General features: G+C 45.6%; 1 protein-coding gene across 7 annotated transcripts in view; it reads right to left on the bottom strand.

The window, feature by feature from the left end:
- The window catches only part of CREB3L2 (cAMP responsive element binding protein 3 like 2), a 254,622-nt gene that overhangs the window by 4,368 nt on the left and 232,731 nt on the right, over positions 1-17,523 (bottom strand). For all 7 annotated transcript variants that reach the window (XR_014066426.1, XR_014066425.1, XM_081533105.1 and 4 more), the window contains 4 exons: positions 16,376-16,444; positions 3,389-3,488; positions 2,983-3,109; positions 1,087-1,303 (listed from right to left, as the gene is read on the bottom strand). Coding sequence is in view for 5 of the 7 variants with exons in the window: in XM_081533105.1 (XP_081389231.1) it covers positions 1,087-1,303; positions 2,983-3,109; positions 3,389-3,488; positions 16,376-16,444 (513 nt within the window). In the remaining 2 variants the exon portion in view is untranslated. The remainder of the gene's footprint in view (positions 1-1,086; positions 1,304-2,982; positions 3,110-3,388; positions 3,489-16,375; positions 16,445-17,523) is intronic.

Consider the following 17,523-nt stretch of genomic DNA (forward strand, 5'->3'; position numbering starts at 1 on the left):
ATAAAAGTATATATAATTACAAACTTTCCCCTGCAGCATTATGGGAAGAAAGCTCAAAAATTTGAAACAAAAACTTTCCTACTTGTATTGGAATAGCATTATCTCTAGGAGGCACAAGTTCAGCTAGACCACCAACCACACCATGTATAACCAGGATTGTATGCAGACACTCCTTCCCGTGTCATTTAGTGTATCCAGGTACATCTCCTGCAGGGTAACAATCCCCAGCAGTTATACAAGTCTTTATGTTTATACAAGGACACTTCCTCATAACTATCTAAAGGAAACAACTCATGGAGAACTGGAGACAAATATATGTTATTTTCAATAATGGAAACACAAGCACAGTGCCTCTCAAAGGGTCCTTCAGTATTAATATATAACTATCTAAGTATGATTAACACATGTTTGCATGTGTGCTAAGTCACGTCAGTCATGTCCAACTCTGTGACTCCATGGACTGTAGCCCGCTAGGCTCCTCTATCCACTGGATTCTCCAGCCAAGAATACTGGAGTGGGTTGCCATGCCCTCCTCCAGGGGACCTTCCTGACGGGTCTCTTATGTCTCCTGCCCTGCCAGGCGAGTTCTTTACCACTAGCGCCACCTGGGAAGCCCTAATGCATGTTTATTTACATGTAAATCATAAATCTACATATTGACATATAACATGACATATATGTATCTCTAGTTGGAAGGAAGCTTGGAAACGTGAATTGAGGCAGCATTTGCATAGCAAGAACACTGCTGTTACTGGACCGTATGTTTACTTGTGAGACTCTGAGGAGAGGAAGAAGACAGGGAGGAAAGGAGTCAAGCCCTTTCCCCAGTTCTTGGAGCCGCCACTGCCAGCTCCCTGTGGCATAGCAGACACGGGGCCAGCTCTCACTATGTCTCTTCCCCAGTCTCTGTGAGGGCCAGCTGTTGGCAAACAATGGACTCTCCAGAGCCCAGGTGCTGGAAACAGGTCCCAAAAAAGCCGAGGGTTGGACCAGACCAATGGGAAAGTCTACTCTGCACACTGCAGGTTGCTAACTCGTAACCCATCATTGGTGCCTTAGAGGTGAACCCGTGTCTGTTTGACTCACATGTGCTGCTGCAGCTCCAACAGCACTGATTTCTCCAGGCTGGTCTCATTTGAGATAATGAAATGGGGAAGATCCACGTCTGGCCTGGACTCCAGCCCTTTTGCCCTGAGCAGAGCGGAGCCTCGGTCCCAGCGCCCCAGCTCCCCAGCTGAGGCGGAACTGGGCGGCTCCTCCAGGGGAGAATGTTCCTCATAGATCAGCAGGTTCCTGGATCTCACTGAGAACAAAGCAAAGTAACAGGTCTTACAAGAGACCACAAGGATACATCACACCTCCCCCTAGATGCTCAGGGTGGGGAGATGACAATTCATTAGTTCTTGTTGCCTAGGACTGAGGGTGCCAACTGGAGTTGGCTTTCTATAAAGGCTTCAGGATTTCAGAGTTTGGTGTGTTGAAAAATGATACCAATTATAAAGTGCTGGAAGAACAATAGAAGAACAAATACACAGGAAGCAAACTGCCACCCCCACTGCTTTGAAAATAAAACTCCCCTCCAGGCCACTCACCCACCCCGCAACCATCTGGAGGAAACAATTCATGGAGAATAGGAGTCAAATATTTGGAGGTGTCCAGACTCAGCTAAAGTAAGCATCCTCCATGAGTAGGTCTTGCATAGGGGGAAGGTACAAGTGCAGAAAACTGTGTTTTCATTTACAAACTAGAGAGGAGACACAAGGCCAAAGCCATAAATCAAACAACGGAGACACACTATTTTGTTTTATAGAATAGTTGCATAGCTAGATGGCTCAGGAGCAATTTTCTACAACATAGAAACTTTGCTCTCATCAACTTCCATTTAAATTTAGAGATACATTCCCTTGGAGAAAAAAAAGAATTCCCCAGGAGACCACTGAAATTTTTTGTTGAAATGCTGGACCTTCTGTCATATACCTGGCAGAGACATACCTACCTCAGATGTTTCAGAACCACAAAACTATGCCTACCCTCAAAATCCAGTACCCCTAATTCCACACTTGTTCTTACTTGTGTATGTATCTATTTCATGATCCCTACATACCATCCCCTTATTTACCATGTACTTAAAAGAGATCATTGATCTACATGAGACTATCACATCTAACACCTGTGTCTCCAAATTCTCTAAATCTTGGGCATTATATTTTGTAACACAGGCTGATTATCTCATGTCACTTTACAGATGCTTACTGTGGTAACATACATTTCCACATTTCCTTTAAAATGTGATGGAAAACTTACGGCTCCCCAACCCCTTCTCTGCAAATGCACATCCCTCCCCGTGTCAGAACTCCAAAAGAAGATGTCAGGATTTGCCAGAGAACACAGTCTAGAGCAGAAATCTGAAAGCCATGCTCTGTGGAGCTCTAGAGAATTCCCAGTGGTGTCTCAGCCCAGTGCGTGAGGACCCCAAGGGGAGACTCAACAAGTGGCCTGGGCACCAGACTTCCCAAGGCCCTCTTCCTCCCTTCAGTGGAGAAGTTACACTTTTACTACTTTTTAAACATTAGGCTTTCATATGTAAGCAGAAGCCGAGAACACTTCCTGCAAAGTCCTGGAGGTCAGAGTGATGACAGCTAACTACACACTCACTAATTTGGGGGCAGACGCTTGTGTTGATGCTATTCAATCAGTGTTTTTTATGGGAAAGAGGGAACAGTGACATTGAATTGTCTCCTCCCAAGGAATGGATATATAAATATATATGCATTTTTAATAGAGAAATGATTTTGAGACCACTGCTCTGTACCCAAGGAGGCTTATCATAGAGCTATTTCAAACCAAGTGATTTAATACAGTCCTCCCATCAAAAAAAAAAAATTTAGACTGTCACATAAGACTTCTTTCAGAAAGTTAAGTTTTGGGAAATGAAAGAGAAAAGAAACAAGACGCCTCCCCAGCTGCTAAATGCTGTCTTACCCACAGAGGATGTGTAGGGTTCCTGCAGGGAATGCTGGCTGGGCAGGGCCATCTTGGTGGCAGAAGGATAGGGCCCATAGCCCTGAAAGAAGCTGCCAAATGCTACAGCAAAGCATAGCACCACGACCTGCAGGGTGAGAAGAGAACGTGGGAGCCATCAATTCCAAGATGCACAGAGCAAACCTGCAGACCTGCAACTCCTGGGAGGTCTAGAAGGATGACTCTCCTCTGTCAAGCCAGCAGACTGCACCCAGGTCAATTGCTGTCACATCATAGGAGAGAAACAGCCTCCGAGCAAGCTGTGGTTCCTCCAACCCCCAGCACTTGGATGTGGCAAGCTGGGGAGAGGCTGGAGTCTGGGGAGTGGGCCGGGGTGGCAACGGTGCTGCTCATTCGGGAAACTCACCATGAGGCATGTGCCAGTCTGTGTGCCAGCCAGTTTGCAGGTGCGAGAAACCTTGCCCATCACCAGAGTCTGAAGCTTCTGCAGCTGCTGCAGGAGAGTTCTGCAAACACAACAAATCAAAACCATGAAGGGCTTCTCAGAAACGAGAGAGAATTCTTGTGAGTGATCTCCGCCCCGGGCTCCAGGGAGCCTGCTGTGGCTTTGTGTCTGAATCGGAACACAGTACCAAGAAAAAGCTTCCTCTGATGAAGACAGAGACACCACTGTTTTCCAGCATCAGACTTGCAGAGCTTATGGGGCTCAGAATCTGCCCCCGTGAGCAGCTTGTCCATTCTGTGCTGTTCTAAGAGTCACCTCAATGCTCCCAAATCACCCCTGATCATCCTGGGATCTGTTTGTCAGCCACTGAGAAAAAAAGAAGCAACAACTGGTTGGGGATGGTGACACAGAAGAACTCATTTACCCAAGAGAAGAGAAATACCGAAGAAGATGCTAGAAAGGAGAAAAGCGTGGAGAAGGAGATGCCCAGCAGAGAACAAGTGAAGAGGTGGCCAGCAGCATCACTGAGCAGCAGGTGCTCAGATGGCAGATCTACAGAGAAGGGGAGAGACAGAGAGGAAATCAGGAAGGGCAGGGAGGCCAACAGCCATGGGCACCTCAAGACTGTGGTCCTTGAAGGCTCCCAGCACCTCCACAGGCAGAAATGAAGCTCGAATATGAAGGAGCAAAGAAGCCAGCTCAGCTGGACACAGGTTCAGAGCCAGGACCCCAGAAGCCATGCTCTGATGCAGGTTCTGATGCTTCTCCAGGGAAAGACAGAGAGCAGGAGCCAAAAAAAAAAAAGAGTTGTTCTGCCCCAAATGGGACAACTGCGCACAGCCTTAAAAGGGGAAGGGTTGGGAATGAGAATAGTATGTTCTGTTCTGTGTGACATGGGGTCACAAAAGGAGCAGATGGTGACGTTCTTTGCAAATTCTGAACAGTGCAGCCACAGAAAAGGACCTCCCAGCCCAGGCTCCCAAATTAGAGCCTTGGGGATGAATTCTGTGTGAGCAGCGTAAAGAGCTGAGGCTGCTCCCCGCCCCCATCCCTCTTCTCCAAGCCCAGGGCACTCAGCAAAGTGGAGAGATTTTTCAAGCAGATGATTTGTTGAGTCTCAAAGAGTTTCAGAAAATTCATGCTGTGAGGGGGACATGAGAAAGCCAGTTTGTTCACTGGAAAACATCAGCAAATCACTCATTGGCAGAATTCTGGGCATTTGCAGATAACCTGCTGCCCACTGCAGCCCAGCTCCCTGAATAGCTTTCAAGGGCTGGCAGGACAAGCAAAATATTCCCAAGTCTACAGCTTCCCTCAACCTCCCCACTCGTGACCAATACCAATGAAGTGAATTCTCCCAGGTTTAAGCCAGGTAGGGACAGGTTGGCTGTAAGAATAATATTGCTCTAGCAGTTAAATGGATAAGAATAGGGCCAGAACTGGAGCCCACAGCACAGGCCGCAAAGGCCTTCTGAACTTAACAACCCCTGTGTGGTTCCATCTACACCCTGTTTTTACCTTGTACAGTGGTCTTGTGTGTGTGTGTGTTTAGTTGCCCAGTAGTGTCCAACTCTTTGTGACCTCATGGACTATAGGTCACCAGGCTCCTCTGTCTATGGGATTCTCCAGGCAAGAATACTGGAGTGGGCTGCCACTCCCTTCTCCAGGGGATCTTCCTCTCTCAGGGATTGAACCCGGGTCTCCTATGTTGCAGGCAGATTTTTTACTGTGTGAGCCACCAGGGAAGCCCCAAAGGTGGTCTTAATGTAAGCAAAACAAAATCATTCATCCCTTTATTTAATATCATTAAATTCTATTAATATGGAGGTCTCTTTAGTACTTAGGTGTATGTTTTCTTGCTTTATAGTAATCTAGAAGTATAATCAAAAGTAGTATAGACTGGTTTACATTTATATATATTCAAGCAATATGTTCTTTAAAAGAATTCTGTGTGTTACTCAAGGCTGAGTAATACTAATGGTGTGATGACTTTAAATTCTACTTTAGGGAATTGTGTCATTTGTGACAACATGGGTGAACCTGGAAGTCATTATGCTAAGTGAAATAAGCCAGATAAAGAAAGATAAATACCATATGGAATCAGTTACACATGGAATCGTTAAAAAAAAAAAAAAAAGTTGAACTCATAGAAATAGTAGAAAGTGGTTGTCAGGAGCCGGGGGAATGGGAGACAGGAAGTTTGGTAAAAGGGTACAAACTTTCAGCTCTAAAATAAATAAGGTCTGAGGATCTAGTGCAAAATATGGTGACTACAGGTGATAATCCCTGGAGGAGTGTTAGAGAGCATTTAACAGGAGGCTTCCTGTGTGCCGTTTTCGGTCTTGCATAAACCCTTTGTTCCTTATTAGCTCCTGAATGCAGGAGCAAGAGGAGCCACAAGCGGTTCCCGGGAATAATAAGAATCTCCTTTCCTTCGTTAGCTTTCCCATAGGTGAAAAGTAACCATTTACAACTCTCCTCCATTCTCATATGGAAAGTAACTATTTACAACCCCCTCTCTTTGAGATTGACTCTAGCCTCATGTTTCCTGGATGACTAGCAAGATTTTTGATCCTTATCTCTACTGAGAAAAGCTATCTTGTAAGACAGTATATATATGCCCACAATATGTTGAATAAACACCTTTGTTCCGTCAGAACATTGGTCCTCGTGTCTTTCTTCATTTCTCTTTCTCTCTCCCTCTCTCTCTCTCCTTCAGGCTGCTTCCACAGAGCACGGGGTCCGCTGTGTCTACTTACTTGCCCAGGCTTTCAAGACCTCTTCAAGAAGGCGCCCTGAGCCTACGTAGACAGTGCTAACTCTTTGTCTTAGAGTTGTATTGACACCCTGTGTAAACCAGAGACTATCAGCCTCTTTTCTTCCTTCTTTCTTTTACTTTTTTATCGTTGACTCCATACCACCAGGTTCTGGTCCATTAAAGGACCCCAACAGAGGAGTACATAGCAACACATGCCAATATTCTTGGCAAGATAATCCCATGGACAGAGAAGCCTGGCAGGCTACAGTCTATGGGGTCACAAAGACAGACATGACTGACTGTGTGCTCGCACGCACGTGCGCACACACACACACACACAGAGGATAACACTGTATCATATAACTGAAAATTGCTAAGAGAGTAGAACTTAAATGCACTCACAAAAAAATAAAAATAAAACAAATTAAGTAGCTGAGGTGATAGACGTGGTCATTAACTCAATGTGAGGAATCCTTTCACAATGTATACGAATATCAAATCATTATGCTGTACACTTTAAATATCTTACAAATTTACTTGTCAATTATATGTCAATAAGATAGAAAAAAAAATCAGAACTTTGCAGCTAAAGGATCTTATGATGCAGCAAGTTCTTTTCCTCACGGTTTTTCTCTTCTCCCAAGAACTCCCAAGAGCACTGCCTTCTTGCATGGCTGCCTTTTCAAAGCTGAGAGCTGAGTGACCTCTGACACACGCTCCTTCTGGATGAACGTTCCTTCCAGCAGAGCCGACATCTGGCAGGCGATGGCACGCATTTTATTGACAATCGTCTGTCATGTCAGCCCCAAAGCCCTCTCTGGGTTCTCCCTACTGTATTTCTGGAAAACCTGGGGGCAGAGGCAAAGGCGAGCCCGCTAACAGGCCGATGCACCTAAGCCCCGATGGTATTGTGCCTGAGGCTCAAGTTGGGCCCCCAGCCACAGGTGTAAAGTGCTGCCAGTTTGGAAGAAAGACCATCTAGGACTGGCTAGGTGAGCAGGGAGGCCTGTATCTTTAGAGGTGTACGATGCTTTACTTGGCATTCATCAGCACATCCTTTCCAAACTCAAAGATAATTATGTGCTGAATCTACTGTAAATGAAAATTGTTGTTTAATGGCCCCTGATTTCTAACAGTTTATAATGCAACTCTTTAAGATGAGCAAACATGTAGTTTAAAATAGATTTTTCAGTTTGAAATTTCTGTGGAAAGCAACAGTAATTTACAATGTGCTGTTTGCTGCTGCTTCTCCTGCTCAGATTAGTGAAGGTAAACTGGTGGGAAGCCCGACGCTCTGAAGGCCCCATCCATCAGCAACAGAGGGAGTCCACCCAAGGAGAGCAGGTTAGCTCATCCAGCCCCAAAATTGACACAGATTTCCATGATGCGATAGAGTTTGGGAAATTCATAGACATTCACACAATAGAAACACTCATTTTTTGTCATAACCAAAGAAAATTATCAGTGATTGAGTGTCCACCAACTGAGTTCTAGAACTTCATACGAGGTACTACGTAAATGTCTCAAAGACATATAACCAGTAACTAGAAGACAAAAGATGTAAACCCAAACCTATCTGACTCCATAGTTCACGTACTTTCCAATTCAATACAGCATGGTACCCCAACCTATAACCTAATAAAATTAATGATCAAAAGACTTCTTAGTTAAGTAGATTTTTCTTAAATCCAGTGACATTAATATCATATTGAGGAAAGTCTCTAGTGGTCACGTGATTAGGACCCAATGCTTTCACTGTTGAGGCCTGAGTTTGATCCCTGGTCAAAGAACTAAGATCCTGCAAGCTGCATGGCATGGCCCCCTGAAAAAATATCATATTGACAACAGCACAGTCAAGAGATATGTCCACCATTAAACAAGAAAAGATTACTTTCAGCAGTGACCAAGCTACAGACAGAAGGGCCACAGTGACTCTGATGGCAATGAGATACATACTAACAAAGTTTCAGTGATGTTGATACAAATAAAAGCAATAAGGTGAAATATACATTTCTTGGCAGATCTCTGGAAATGACAAGATAACATGCAAGAGATGGATAAAAGAATAATGGGTGTTCCTTAGCCTAAGTCAAGTGTCAGGAAGTCAAACCTGAGCTTTGTTTAGGGAAAATGGAAATTATAAGCCCTGCCCCTCCACTGGACACCAAGAGAGCTGATGAGATGGCTTCAGAATTCCTGCTGTTGCTGCTGCTAAGTCGCTTCAGTCGTGTCCGACTCTGTGCAACCCCATAGACGGCAGCCCACCAGGCTCCGCCGTCCCTGGGATTCTCCAGGCAAGAATACTGGAGTGGATTGCCATTTCCTTCTCCGGTGCATGAAAGGGAAAAGTGAAAGTGAAGTCGCTCAGTCGTGTCCGACTCTTAGCGACCCCATGGACTGTAGCCTACCAGGCTCCTCCGTCCATGGGATTTTCCAGGCAAGAGTACTGGAGTGGGGTGCCATTGCCTTCTCCGTCAGAATTACTAAGTCAGTAATATTCACCAGAATAGGTAGATGAGTTCCCAGGACAAGAAACCTGAATTTAGATCTCAGTACCACAGCTGTGGGCTTTTAATCATATTAAGCCCTGAGTTTAGGCATCAGTTCAATGTTCAGCAATGCTCACTGCACTGCTGCCTAAACTCAGGACTTGAATAATATGGTCAAAGTTAATTCCCTTGACCAGCTAACAGAATAGTGAGAGAATCCCTGTCTGGGGTACTCTGGCTTTGCTGGAACAAATACACCTTTGCAGAGTGCTTGCTGTTTCTTTCCACTGATGACAGATGAGTCTCTGTATGGGAAAGCCTGGGACCTCAGGGCTGATATGCTGTTCTGAGATGACGTGGTACTTTCTCTGGTGGCACTGGGACAGATGCCATGCCCTGCAGCACTGGGAGCTTGGATGACAGCTGTTATTCTACTTGCATAAAGGACTGGCTGGAGAAAAGGCAGGCACTAGATGAAATGGAAGAATTATTTTAACACTAAAGCTATATAAAGTCAATCATAGGACAGACTCTCCAACAGTGCATTCAGAGCTCGGTATAAACTTCTCCTTTATTATTGTACTTTAAATCATCAGTGATCATGGCTAAATATGGCTTAATGAATTCTTGGGCTTCCGGGAGCAAGGTCTTAATTTAGAGAGACGTTTATCTGGGCCAAGAAATTTTTCACAATTTGTTAAATCAGAGTGTCCAAAGCTCAGTCGAGAATGTGGATTCTTGTCCTGTGGTGAGATGTAAAAATAAACTTTACGGCTGTGCTTGCACAGCTCCAAGGAAAAGAGCAGTGAAAAGCAGCTGCCAGCCTCACCCAAAATAAAGCATCACCCTGTATCTTGGGAGACGGATCAAAGGAAATTGGGCAAAACATTCGAAAGTAGCCGACAGTGTGAGACACAGTCTCATAAAAACTGGGAAATGCATCAACAGCCTCGTGTGTTTTCTTGCAGTTGGTTTCATTTTGTTTTCTTCCGTTTCCGTTATTTAAGAGAAACAGTGGGGGTGAGGAGAGGAGGGAGCAAGAGAGAACAAGAGGGATACAGCGACTGCATCTTCTGCTTCGAACGTTCTAGTATCTAATTTCCCACTGGAGTCAGAATCTAGGACCCAGGAAAAAGGATAAATTGGTGGTTCCCAATTACTTGCTGCGCTAGGAGCTGCAAACCAGGTCCTCTCTATAAACACACTTTCCATCAAATCCTGTGACACGCCTTTCTCAGAAGTGAAACCAGCTGTGCGTGCACATCTGTGTGTGTCAGTGAACCACTCCGGGCGCATCAGCCTCCCACGGGGATGAAGAGACTTTTTTTTACACCCTTATGGAACGACTTAGAGCAGTAAGTTCTAAATTCCAAATCATGAACCATTCGTGGGCTGTGGAAACAACTGGGGTGTGACTGGTGTATTTTCTAATGAAACAGAATCAAATAAAACACATACTATCTGACGGCATCACACATAGTAAATAAGTAATTATCCGTGAAACATTCGTATTAGTTATGTATGTGATGTATGTGTGGTGTATCTGGGTCATTATACAACATGTAAAATATGATCAAAAAGTCTAAGTGTTATTTAACTACAGTGCTTATGCAAAAAAAAAAAAATTATTATGAGTGACTATTATGTGGCTTCATGATGGAAGAGGTAGGCATCCATGTTCTTCTGAAGCAAAATCCCACCTAAAGCCCTCCCCACCCACCCCAGTCTTCCAGAATTAGTGTCAAAGATCTGAGGATTAGGAGGGAGGTGTTACAAAGCTGAAACATGTACCACAAAGTCCTTCTGTGGAGAGAGAGGAGCTGGTAGGATATATTGTTAATAATAACGCAAAATACTGCATAAGAATATTTAGGAGACTCGTGTGTGTGTTAGTTGCTCAGTCGTGTCCAACTCTTTGCAACCCCATGGACTGTAGCTCTCCAGGCTTCTCTGTCCATGGGATTCTCCAGGCAAGAATACTGGAGTGGGTGGCTATTTCCTTCTCCAAGGAGGCTCGTGAACTACCATAAAGACTTTTAAATACTCAAGTGCAAACTCTTACACAAAAGATAATCACATTCTGCTAAAATCCTAAACTTTGAATAAATATTCATTTATTTATGACCTTTTACTTAAGTTTTGAAGGCAGTTTATGGCGTTCTGGTCTAAATTCTTAAAAATACAAATTGCCTCCTTTTTCTCACTGTGCAATTGCCACATTACAAGGAGCTTTATTTTTCAGGGACCAGGGGGCACTTCTGAAATATTCTATCACCTACTCGCCCAAGAACACAAAAAAGAGAGTTCCAGAATGTTTTCTGGGGCTGAGGAATGTCTAACTTCACCATGAAATCATACTAAAATGCCTTTCTAAACTCTCTGGGATACTCAGCCTTGTATCAACAATCCTTTGAAGATTGTAATATTTTCACCTGAAAAAAAAAAAGTTTATACTCTTCACACAGCCAGAAGTTAGAGATAACGGAGAAATGAAAAGTGATTTAAACCAAGATATAGGTCTACAGAGGGTCATTCCTGGCCTCGGGTCATTCGTCAGCACTCTAACAGCCTCTCTGTGCACAGTGGGAGAGGGGGACCAGCTGGTTACGGTCAGTGGAAGAGAAGAGAAGACATCACACATGGAAAACCATAATAGCACAGAGGGAGCCAGCAGACAAAACTGGTGCAAAGGGACATGGCTGTGCGGCTAAACAAACAAATTAGGAGAGGCAGAACACGATCAAAGCCCAGCGGGCTTGGCTGGAAAGACCTCTCTCGGGAATCGCATGCAGATTGTAAAGAACAAGAAAAGCAGAGACAGAGAGGAGGACTCGAGTTAAGAGGAAGGTCAAAGAGGAAAACTAAGGAATCCTTGTTTCTGATAACAACACAAATATAGGTCAGGAGAAGCACATCCTTTACTTCTGTGAGGGCCAGGGAAAGGGAACCAATGCGGCCCACACCCCATGTCATATGTCCTAAGGCCTCTCCTCACCCCACCTAGCCCCAGCCGGCACTGTCCATGAGTACCCCCAAGGCCTGCTCCCTCGAGCTCCCTCTGGGTCAGGTTAAGAGCTCCAGACAGACGTATCACCTAGGTCCTGCTGACTCCTCATCCCACTGGGACGGGCGTACTAGGGGAAACTGGAGCAGGCCCCCTTAAAACGTGGGTCCCGAGCAGGGCCCTTTCGTTCGGATCCAAGGTTGGCCCTGTGATGGGGAAGGCATTGGTCCTTGGAGAGAGCGCACAACGGGGGTAGGAGTGATTGCGGTAGGGACCAGTGGAAAAACGAACTGCCTGAGTCCCAGTCCCCGTCTTACCTCTGAATGTCTAGATGACCTTAACCTCACCAGCCCTCAGTTTCCCGCTCTGTGAAATGAAGTGATTAGCAGTTAAATGAGATGATCTCTAAAGTATATTTCAAGTCTGAGCTCCTGATATGAGGGCTCTCATATCCAGAGCTGGTTGCGACACCTGTCTCTCCACTGATTGTCAGGGTTGATTCAGCCGATCTGGCTGGCTACGCAGGTGTTCCCTTCCTCCCTCATCGCTCCACGTGCAACCTCTCAAAGATGTGTGCTCAGTCGAAGAGGACGACATCTCCGATGAAGGAGGATCAGTCTTTGATCAAAAATATATGAGTGGCTGCACTCCCCGGCTAGAACCTCTAAACCTCCCCTCTAAACAAGCTCTCACGTCTAAGCTCCTGTGAGTCTACAGATCAGCCCTATATATGTTCAAGGGCAAAATTAGACATGAACAGAGGAAACTGAGCCACAGACGCCTACAACGAATGGGCTGGCCGGATCACTTGTGCGGAAGAAAAGGCTATAAAGTTGGGGAAAGACAGGGTCTTTCCAGAATGAGACATGCAGCTTGGAGACGAATGAGAAGCAAGGAAGGCCAGGAGACGTCACATGCAGTCTCGCCTGGACTTTGTAAAAGCTAAAGTATTTCCTGACTGAGCGCAGGAAGGAGGGCCCCCTGGGAAACCATCTCTCTCTGGCTCACACATTTCCTGGTAGCAGGTGATTAGCAGATCGCCTTACAGACAAGTGTGAAGGCGTCTTCCCACTGCTCCAGCTGCCCAAGGTTCCAGTGGTAAAGGCTGCGGAAGTCTCCTCTCCCGTCCCCACCCCCTTCCAGCTTCCTGAGCTCAGGCAAAAGGGCCTTTTCACCTTGAAGCCGGTAACACGCTACCTGGCTGCTGTTGGGGCCAGTACTACCCTAAGATTCAGGACTGACTCGGGCTTCGAGGGCTCGTTCTCATCGGGAAAGATGCAAGTCCTTGTGGGGTGGAGCATGGAAGTGGTAAAATGTAAAGAGGTGCAGTTTTTCTTTAGTTTGGCCAACAGTGAAGCACCCGCTTGCCTTTCCTGCCAGGTCATGCCAAATGAAACAGCGGCACCCCAGGCTCCCACCCACTTCTGGGTAGCCAGGATCCTGTCCACGTCTGGTAACCCCTTCTGCCTCCGCCCGCCTACCTCCGAGGGATGGTAATATAAGAAGCACGAACAGGACACAAACACAGGTGTGTGTTCACTGGGCCCCGCCCTGTACTTAGTTCAAACACTGGGTCACTCATTCGGCGCCGTGAATAAAGGGCCCGAACATCTCCCCCTACCACAGGCCCACACCACCACCTCCTCCTGACCAGTTTAGGGCAGAGACGGCCAAGGTTCACGCTGGCCACTCCGGCTACGGTGTCCTCTGGGCAAGGAGAGGCCCTTGGCAGGAACAGAAGGAGAAGGGAGAGGAAGTCGGGGGGAGGGCAGACCCTTCCCTGTTTGCACAAGAGCAGCTTTGCTTTATTCCCTGGCTTCTCAAGCCGAAACATACGAAAAGCTGCTGGACTGAGAGTCTATGACCTAGGAGGCCCCTCATCAGATTACTTGTGGGAAGATGGCAGGTTAATCAAGTATTAACCACTTTCACCATAAAGGGTTGGTTATCTACCAGGAGTCTGGAAAAGGGAGGAGATTGAACACAGGGCCTGCGGGGGAACCACAGTGGAAGCTCCTGCCAGTCAAGAGGCAAGCAGAGCACCATAAGCACAAAGTAGATTATTTTTCAGTGGAATTTCCTGCAGGCTGAACTGCTGGCAAAAGCTCCCACAGCGAAGAAGATAGAAGGAAAACGACCACTGGCTCTCAGGGCAGAACTCAGGATATGCTGACCCCAAGCTCAAATATACAGGGGCTCTCTAACTCATATTGACATCCTATTAATATAGCCATGGCCATTATTTTAAATGGCTTCCTGATGGCTCAAGACGGTAAAGAATTCACCTGCAATGCTGGAGACCTGGTTTCGATCCCTGGGTCGGGAAGATCCCCTGGAGAAGGAAATGGCAACCCACTCCAGTACTCTTGCCTGGAGAATCCCACGGACAGAGGAGCCTAGCGGGCTACAGTCCACGAGGTCACAAAGAGTCGTGCACGACTAAGCAATTAACACTCTATTATTTTAAAAGATAAAAACAATTGGCGAAGCACGGATTGTTCTTGATACACACATAATCAGATGTGCTTTATGTCCATGCTCTGCAGATAACAGCTCTTTATCAAAATCTGACAGAAATAAAATTATGTAGAAATACATTTACTGATATGAAAATATATGGCCAGTGATTTCTGTTAAATGGGAAAGGTTCTTAACAGAAGAGGATGTACAACATAAGTACATACATATAAAATATTCCATTTCAAAATGTAAACAGTTCTTTGGGTGAAAAGATTTGGGCGGATTTTCTTTTCTTTTTTAACTGTATTTTCTAAAAAATTTTTTTACAGTGGGCATATATTACATGTGTGTGGGTTTTCTTTTTTAGGTTTAAAGTATATGATATAGCAGGGTCAGCTTGGAGAGGGGAGGAGAGATCCTTTCCCAGCAAAGGGGTCAGGCGGCGAGCTCTTCTCATCACAAGCACCCAATGCTCTTTGCGCCTCTGCTGCCCCCGTGTGGCTGCAGGAAGACCTGACACCTGGAACCTCTGGACAAGACCCAACCTGAACCAAACTCCATTCTCTTGGATGGATTCCTCTTTCCCTTTTCACCATTTCATGGCCTGGATTTGTCCCATTCATGAGGGGTTTTTGCAATAGCGATGGCTAAGACAGGAGGTGGGATGGACTAGAATCTGCTCAGGATGCTAACAAAATGGATACCGACTCTGGTGGGGGTTTAGGACCCAGAGAAACCACTCTGGCAAGAATAAAGGTGTAGGTAAGAAGGGATGAAGCCTCAGGAGACTAATGGCCAAAGACAACAGCAAAACCGGAACCCTGAAGTGCCACTGGAAACCAGTTCCTCTGCATGGGGGATCAAGGTGATATCACATGGAGCTGATGACATTTACTTACTTCTGTTGTTTGCCTACAGAGTGCTGGAGATGACTGCCCTTGACCTGCCACATGAGCACGCGTTCCCAGAAATGCAGAGAGAAACCCACTGGGGTCACAATGTCCACTTTTCCTACTGATGGTATTTTTAACTGAGGACTCAATTAGCCTGCTGTTTGAGCAACAGACCATGAAGATTTAGGAAATGGGAGCCAAATTTTACACTATTATCAGATGACATGCAAACAGATTTACCCTGATCCCTTAACATTTGCAAAATTGTTATTAGGCATTAATGCTAAGCCTTAAAATGATGAATTAATATTTTGCTTACGTAAAAGCCAATTTTTCTCTGCTGGGATTGTTGGATCTATAACAGCTAACGGCAACAGGATCCCTTGACTAATGAATACTTTAATTTTCACAGCATAAGCAGACTCTGAACACACACACACACGATGAAACTCCTCAACCACCGTTTCTCAGCCCTATACTTCAACATGACCCAGGATAAAGCTCATCAAGGCTCTAGGGCCAGACTGCCTGCCTTCAGATGCAGCTCTGGCATTTACTGTGTGACTTTGGGCAAGTCACCTAACCTTTCTGAGTCTCCATTGAGTTCAGTTCAGTTGCTCAGTTGTGTCCGACTCTTTGCGACCCCGTGGACTGCAGCATGCCGGGCCTCCCTGTTGAGTCTCCATTACCTCCTCTATACATAGGGATAGTAATAGGACTAGGTCATAGGGTCATCAGAAGGTTAAATGAATTAATATCTATAAAGTCCTGAAAACAGCACCTGACACAGGAGGTGCTAGATGAACTCATTAATCCATCTGTCCTACAGTGATTTTTCAAAATGGACTTAAAATGTAATCAATTAATTAACTTTTAAACACAGTAATTAAAAACTTTTTTAAAAACAAATTTGGCTTTCTCTCTTTTTTCACTAGTAAGTACTAATTTATTTTACTCAAACTGGGGGACAACAAAGTGGCCACTCCCTCCTTAGCCACCTCTATAAAGTCTGATGTAATTTTCAGGAGAATCAGACTCATTGACCATATTCTCTCCCAAGTCTCTTCCTTAACTCCCTCTTCATGGAAGTCCTTGTCAGAGTCAGCCTCTTCATCAATCTCATGTATTTTAGGAAAAGTAAAGGACATGCACATGCAGGTGTGTGTGTATGTGTGTGCACGTGTGCACAGGCGGCAGGAACAGGTGCACGGAGCGTGGTCGTCCTGAGCATCCCGGCACAACTACTGTTTCAACGGCATCTCCCCCCCTTTCTTCCCAGCTCCCTTTCTGATCTGCCCCTCTCCCCCACCTTCCATCAGGCATCCTCACTCCAGGAACCCTCACCTGTTGGTGTTCTCCAGAACTTCCACCTTCTTTCGAAGCTCCAAGTTCTCCGTTGAACAAGACTCTACCCTACAGAGGAGAGAGAAAAAGAAAAACCTGAGTTTTATCAAGGGAATAAGCACTAAGCCGGGAGCTAGGATGGAGGCAGGTGGGGTTCAGAGAAAAAATAAACAGAGAAGCAGCTACTCTAGGGAGATCAGGAAGGAAGCCAGGCCAACCTGAGTTGGGGGAAAGGGTGAGGGCACAAAAGAAAAAAAAAAAAGAGAAAGAGATTAGTAACAAATGGCTCAATGATGGGAAAGAATAGGGATGGTACACAATGTAAACTTCTTATGTGCTGTGCTTAAGCACGTCAGTCGTGTCTGACTCTTTGCGACCCTATGGACTGTCGCCCACCAGGCTCCTCTGTCCATGGGGATTCTCCAGGCCAGAACACTGGAGTGGGTTGCCATGCTCTCCTCCAGCGGATCGTCCCAACCCAGGGATCGAACCCAGGTCTCTCACACTGCAGGCAGATTCTTTACCATCTGAGCCACCAAGGAAGCCCAAACCTCTTATAGGGTTTTTCAAACTTGATTTCTCTTGACTCTTCCCTATGGCTCACAGTGCTCATCACACTTCTTCCTCGATATTACGGGGTCGGAACGCTGCTAGCTGTGCTCTCGGCCAGAAAGACTGCCAGGGCTTGGGGCAGGGGGAGAGGGAAGGACAAGACCCTAGGACCACAGGAGAAGGAACCCAGGTGCTGGAGGAGGCATGCCCCAAGAGGCCTGAAAGAGATTTTCATCAAAACATCTTGACCCTGGATACCTCAACAATGATTGGTAATAATTCTTATTACCAAAACCTAAATCAGAAGGAAGAAACACTGACTCTCAGTAGGAACTTCAAAAACCAGCCAGGATCCACCAACCGCTCCCCTCACCACATATACATAAAGATTCATTTCTAGGTCCAGGGACTCATTCCCATTTTACAATGATATTAGTTTGTCAGATGGGAACTATTTTCCAGGGTAATACAAAATTGTATTTTAATTTATGTTTTTCTAACAGCCCTCCTGATATTCCAGGCTATTCAGAATAACACAAGGTATCTTCAAGCGTTTTTGCGCAGTCACTCACCTATAACACCAATCATAGCAGACA

This window comes from Giraffa tippelskirchi, chromosome 10, assembly GCF_054371585.1.
Source record: "Giraffa tippelskirchi isolate mGirTip1 chromosome 10, T2T-mGirTip1v1.2.pri, whole genome shotgun sequence".
Classification (NCBI taxonomy): domain Eukaryota; kingdom Metazoa; phylum Chordata; class Mammalia; order Artiodactyla; family Giraffidae; genus Giraffa; species Giraffa tippelskirchi.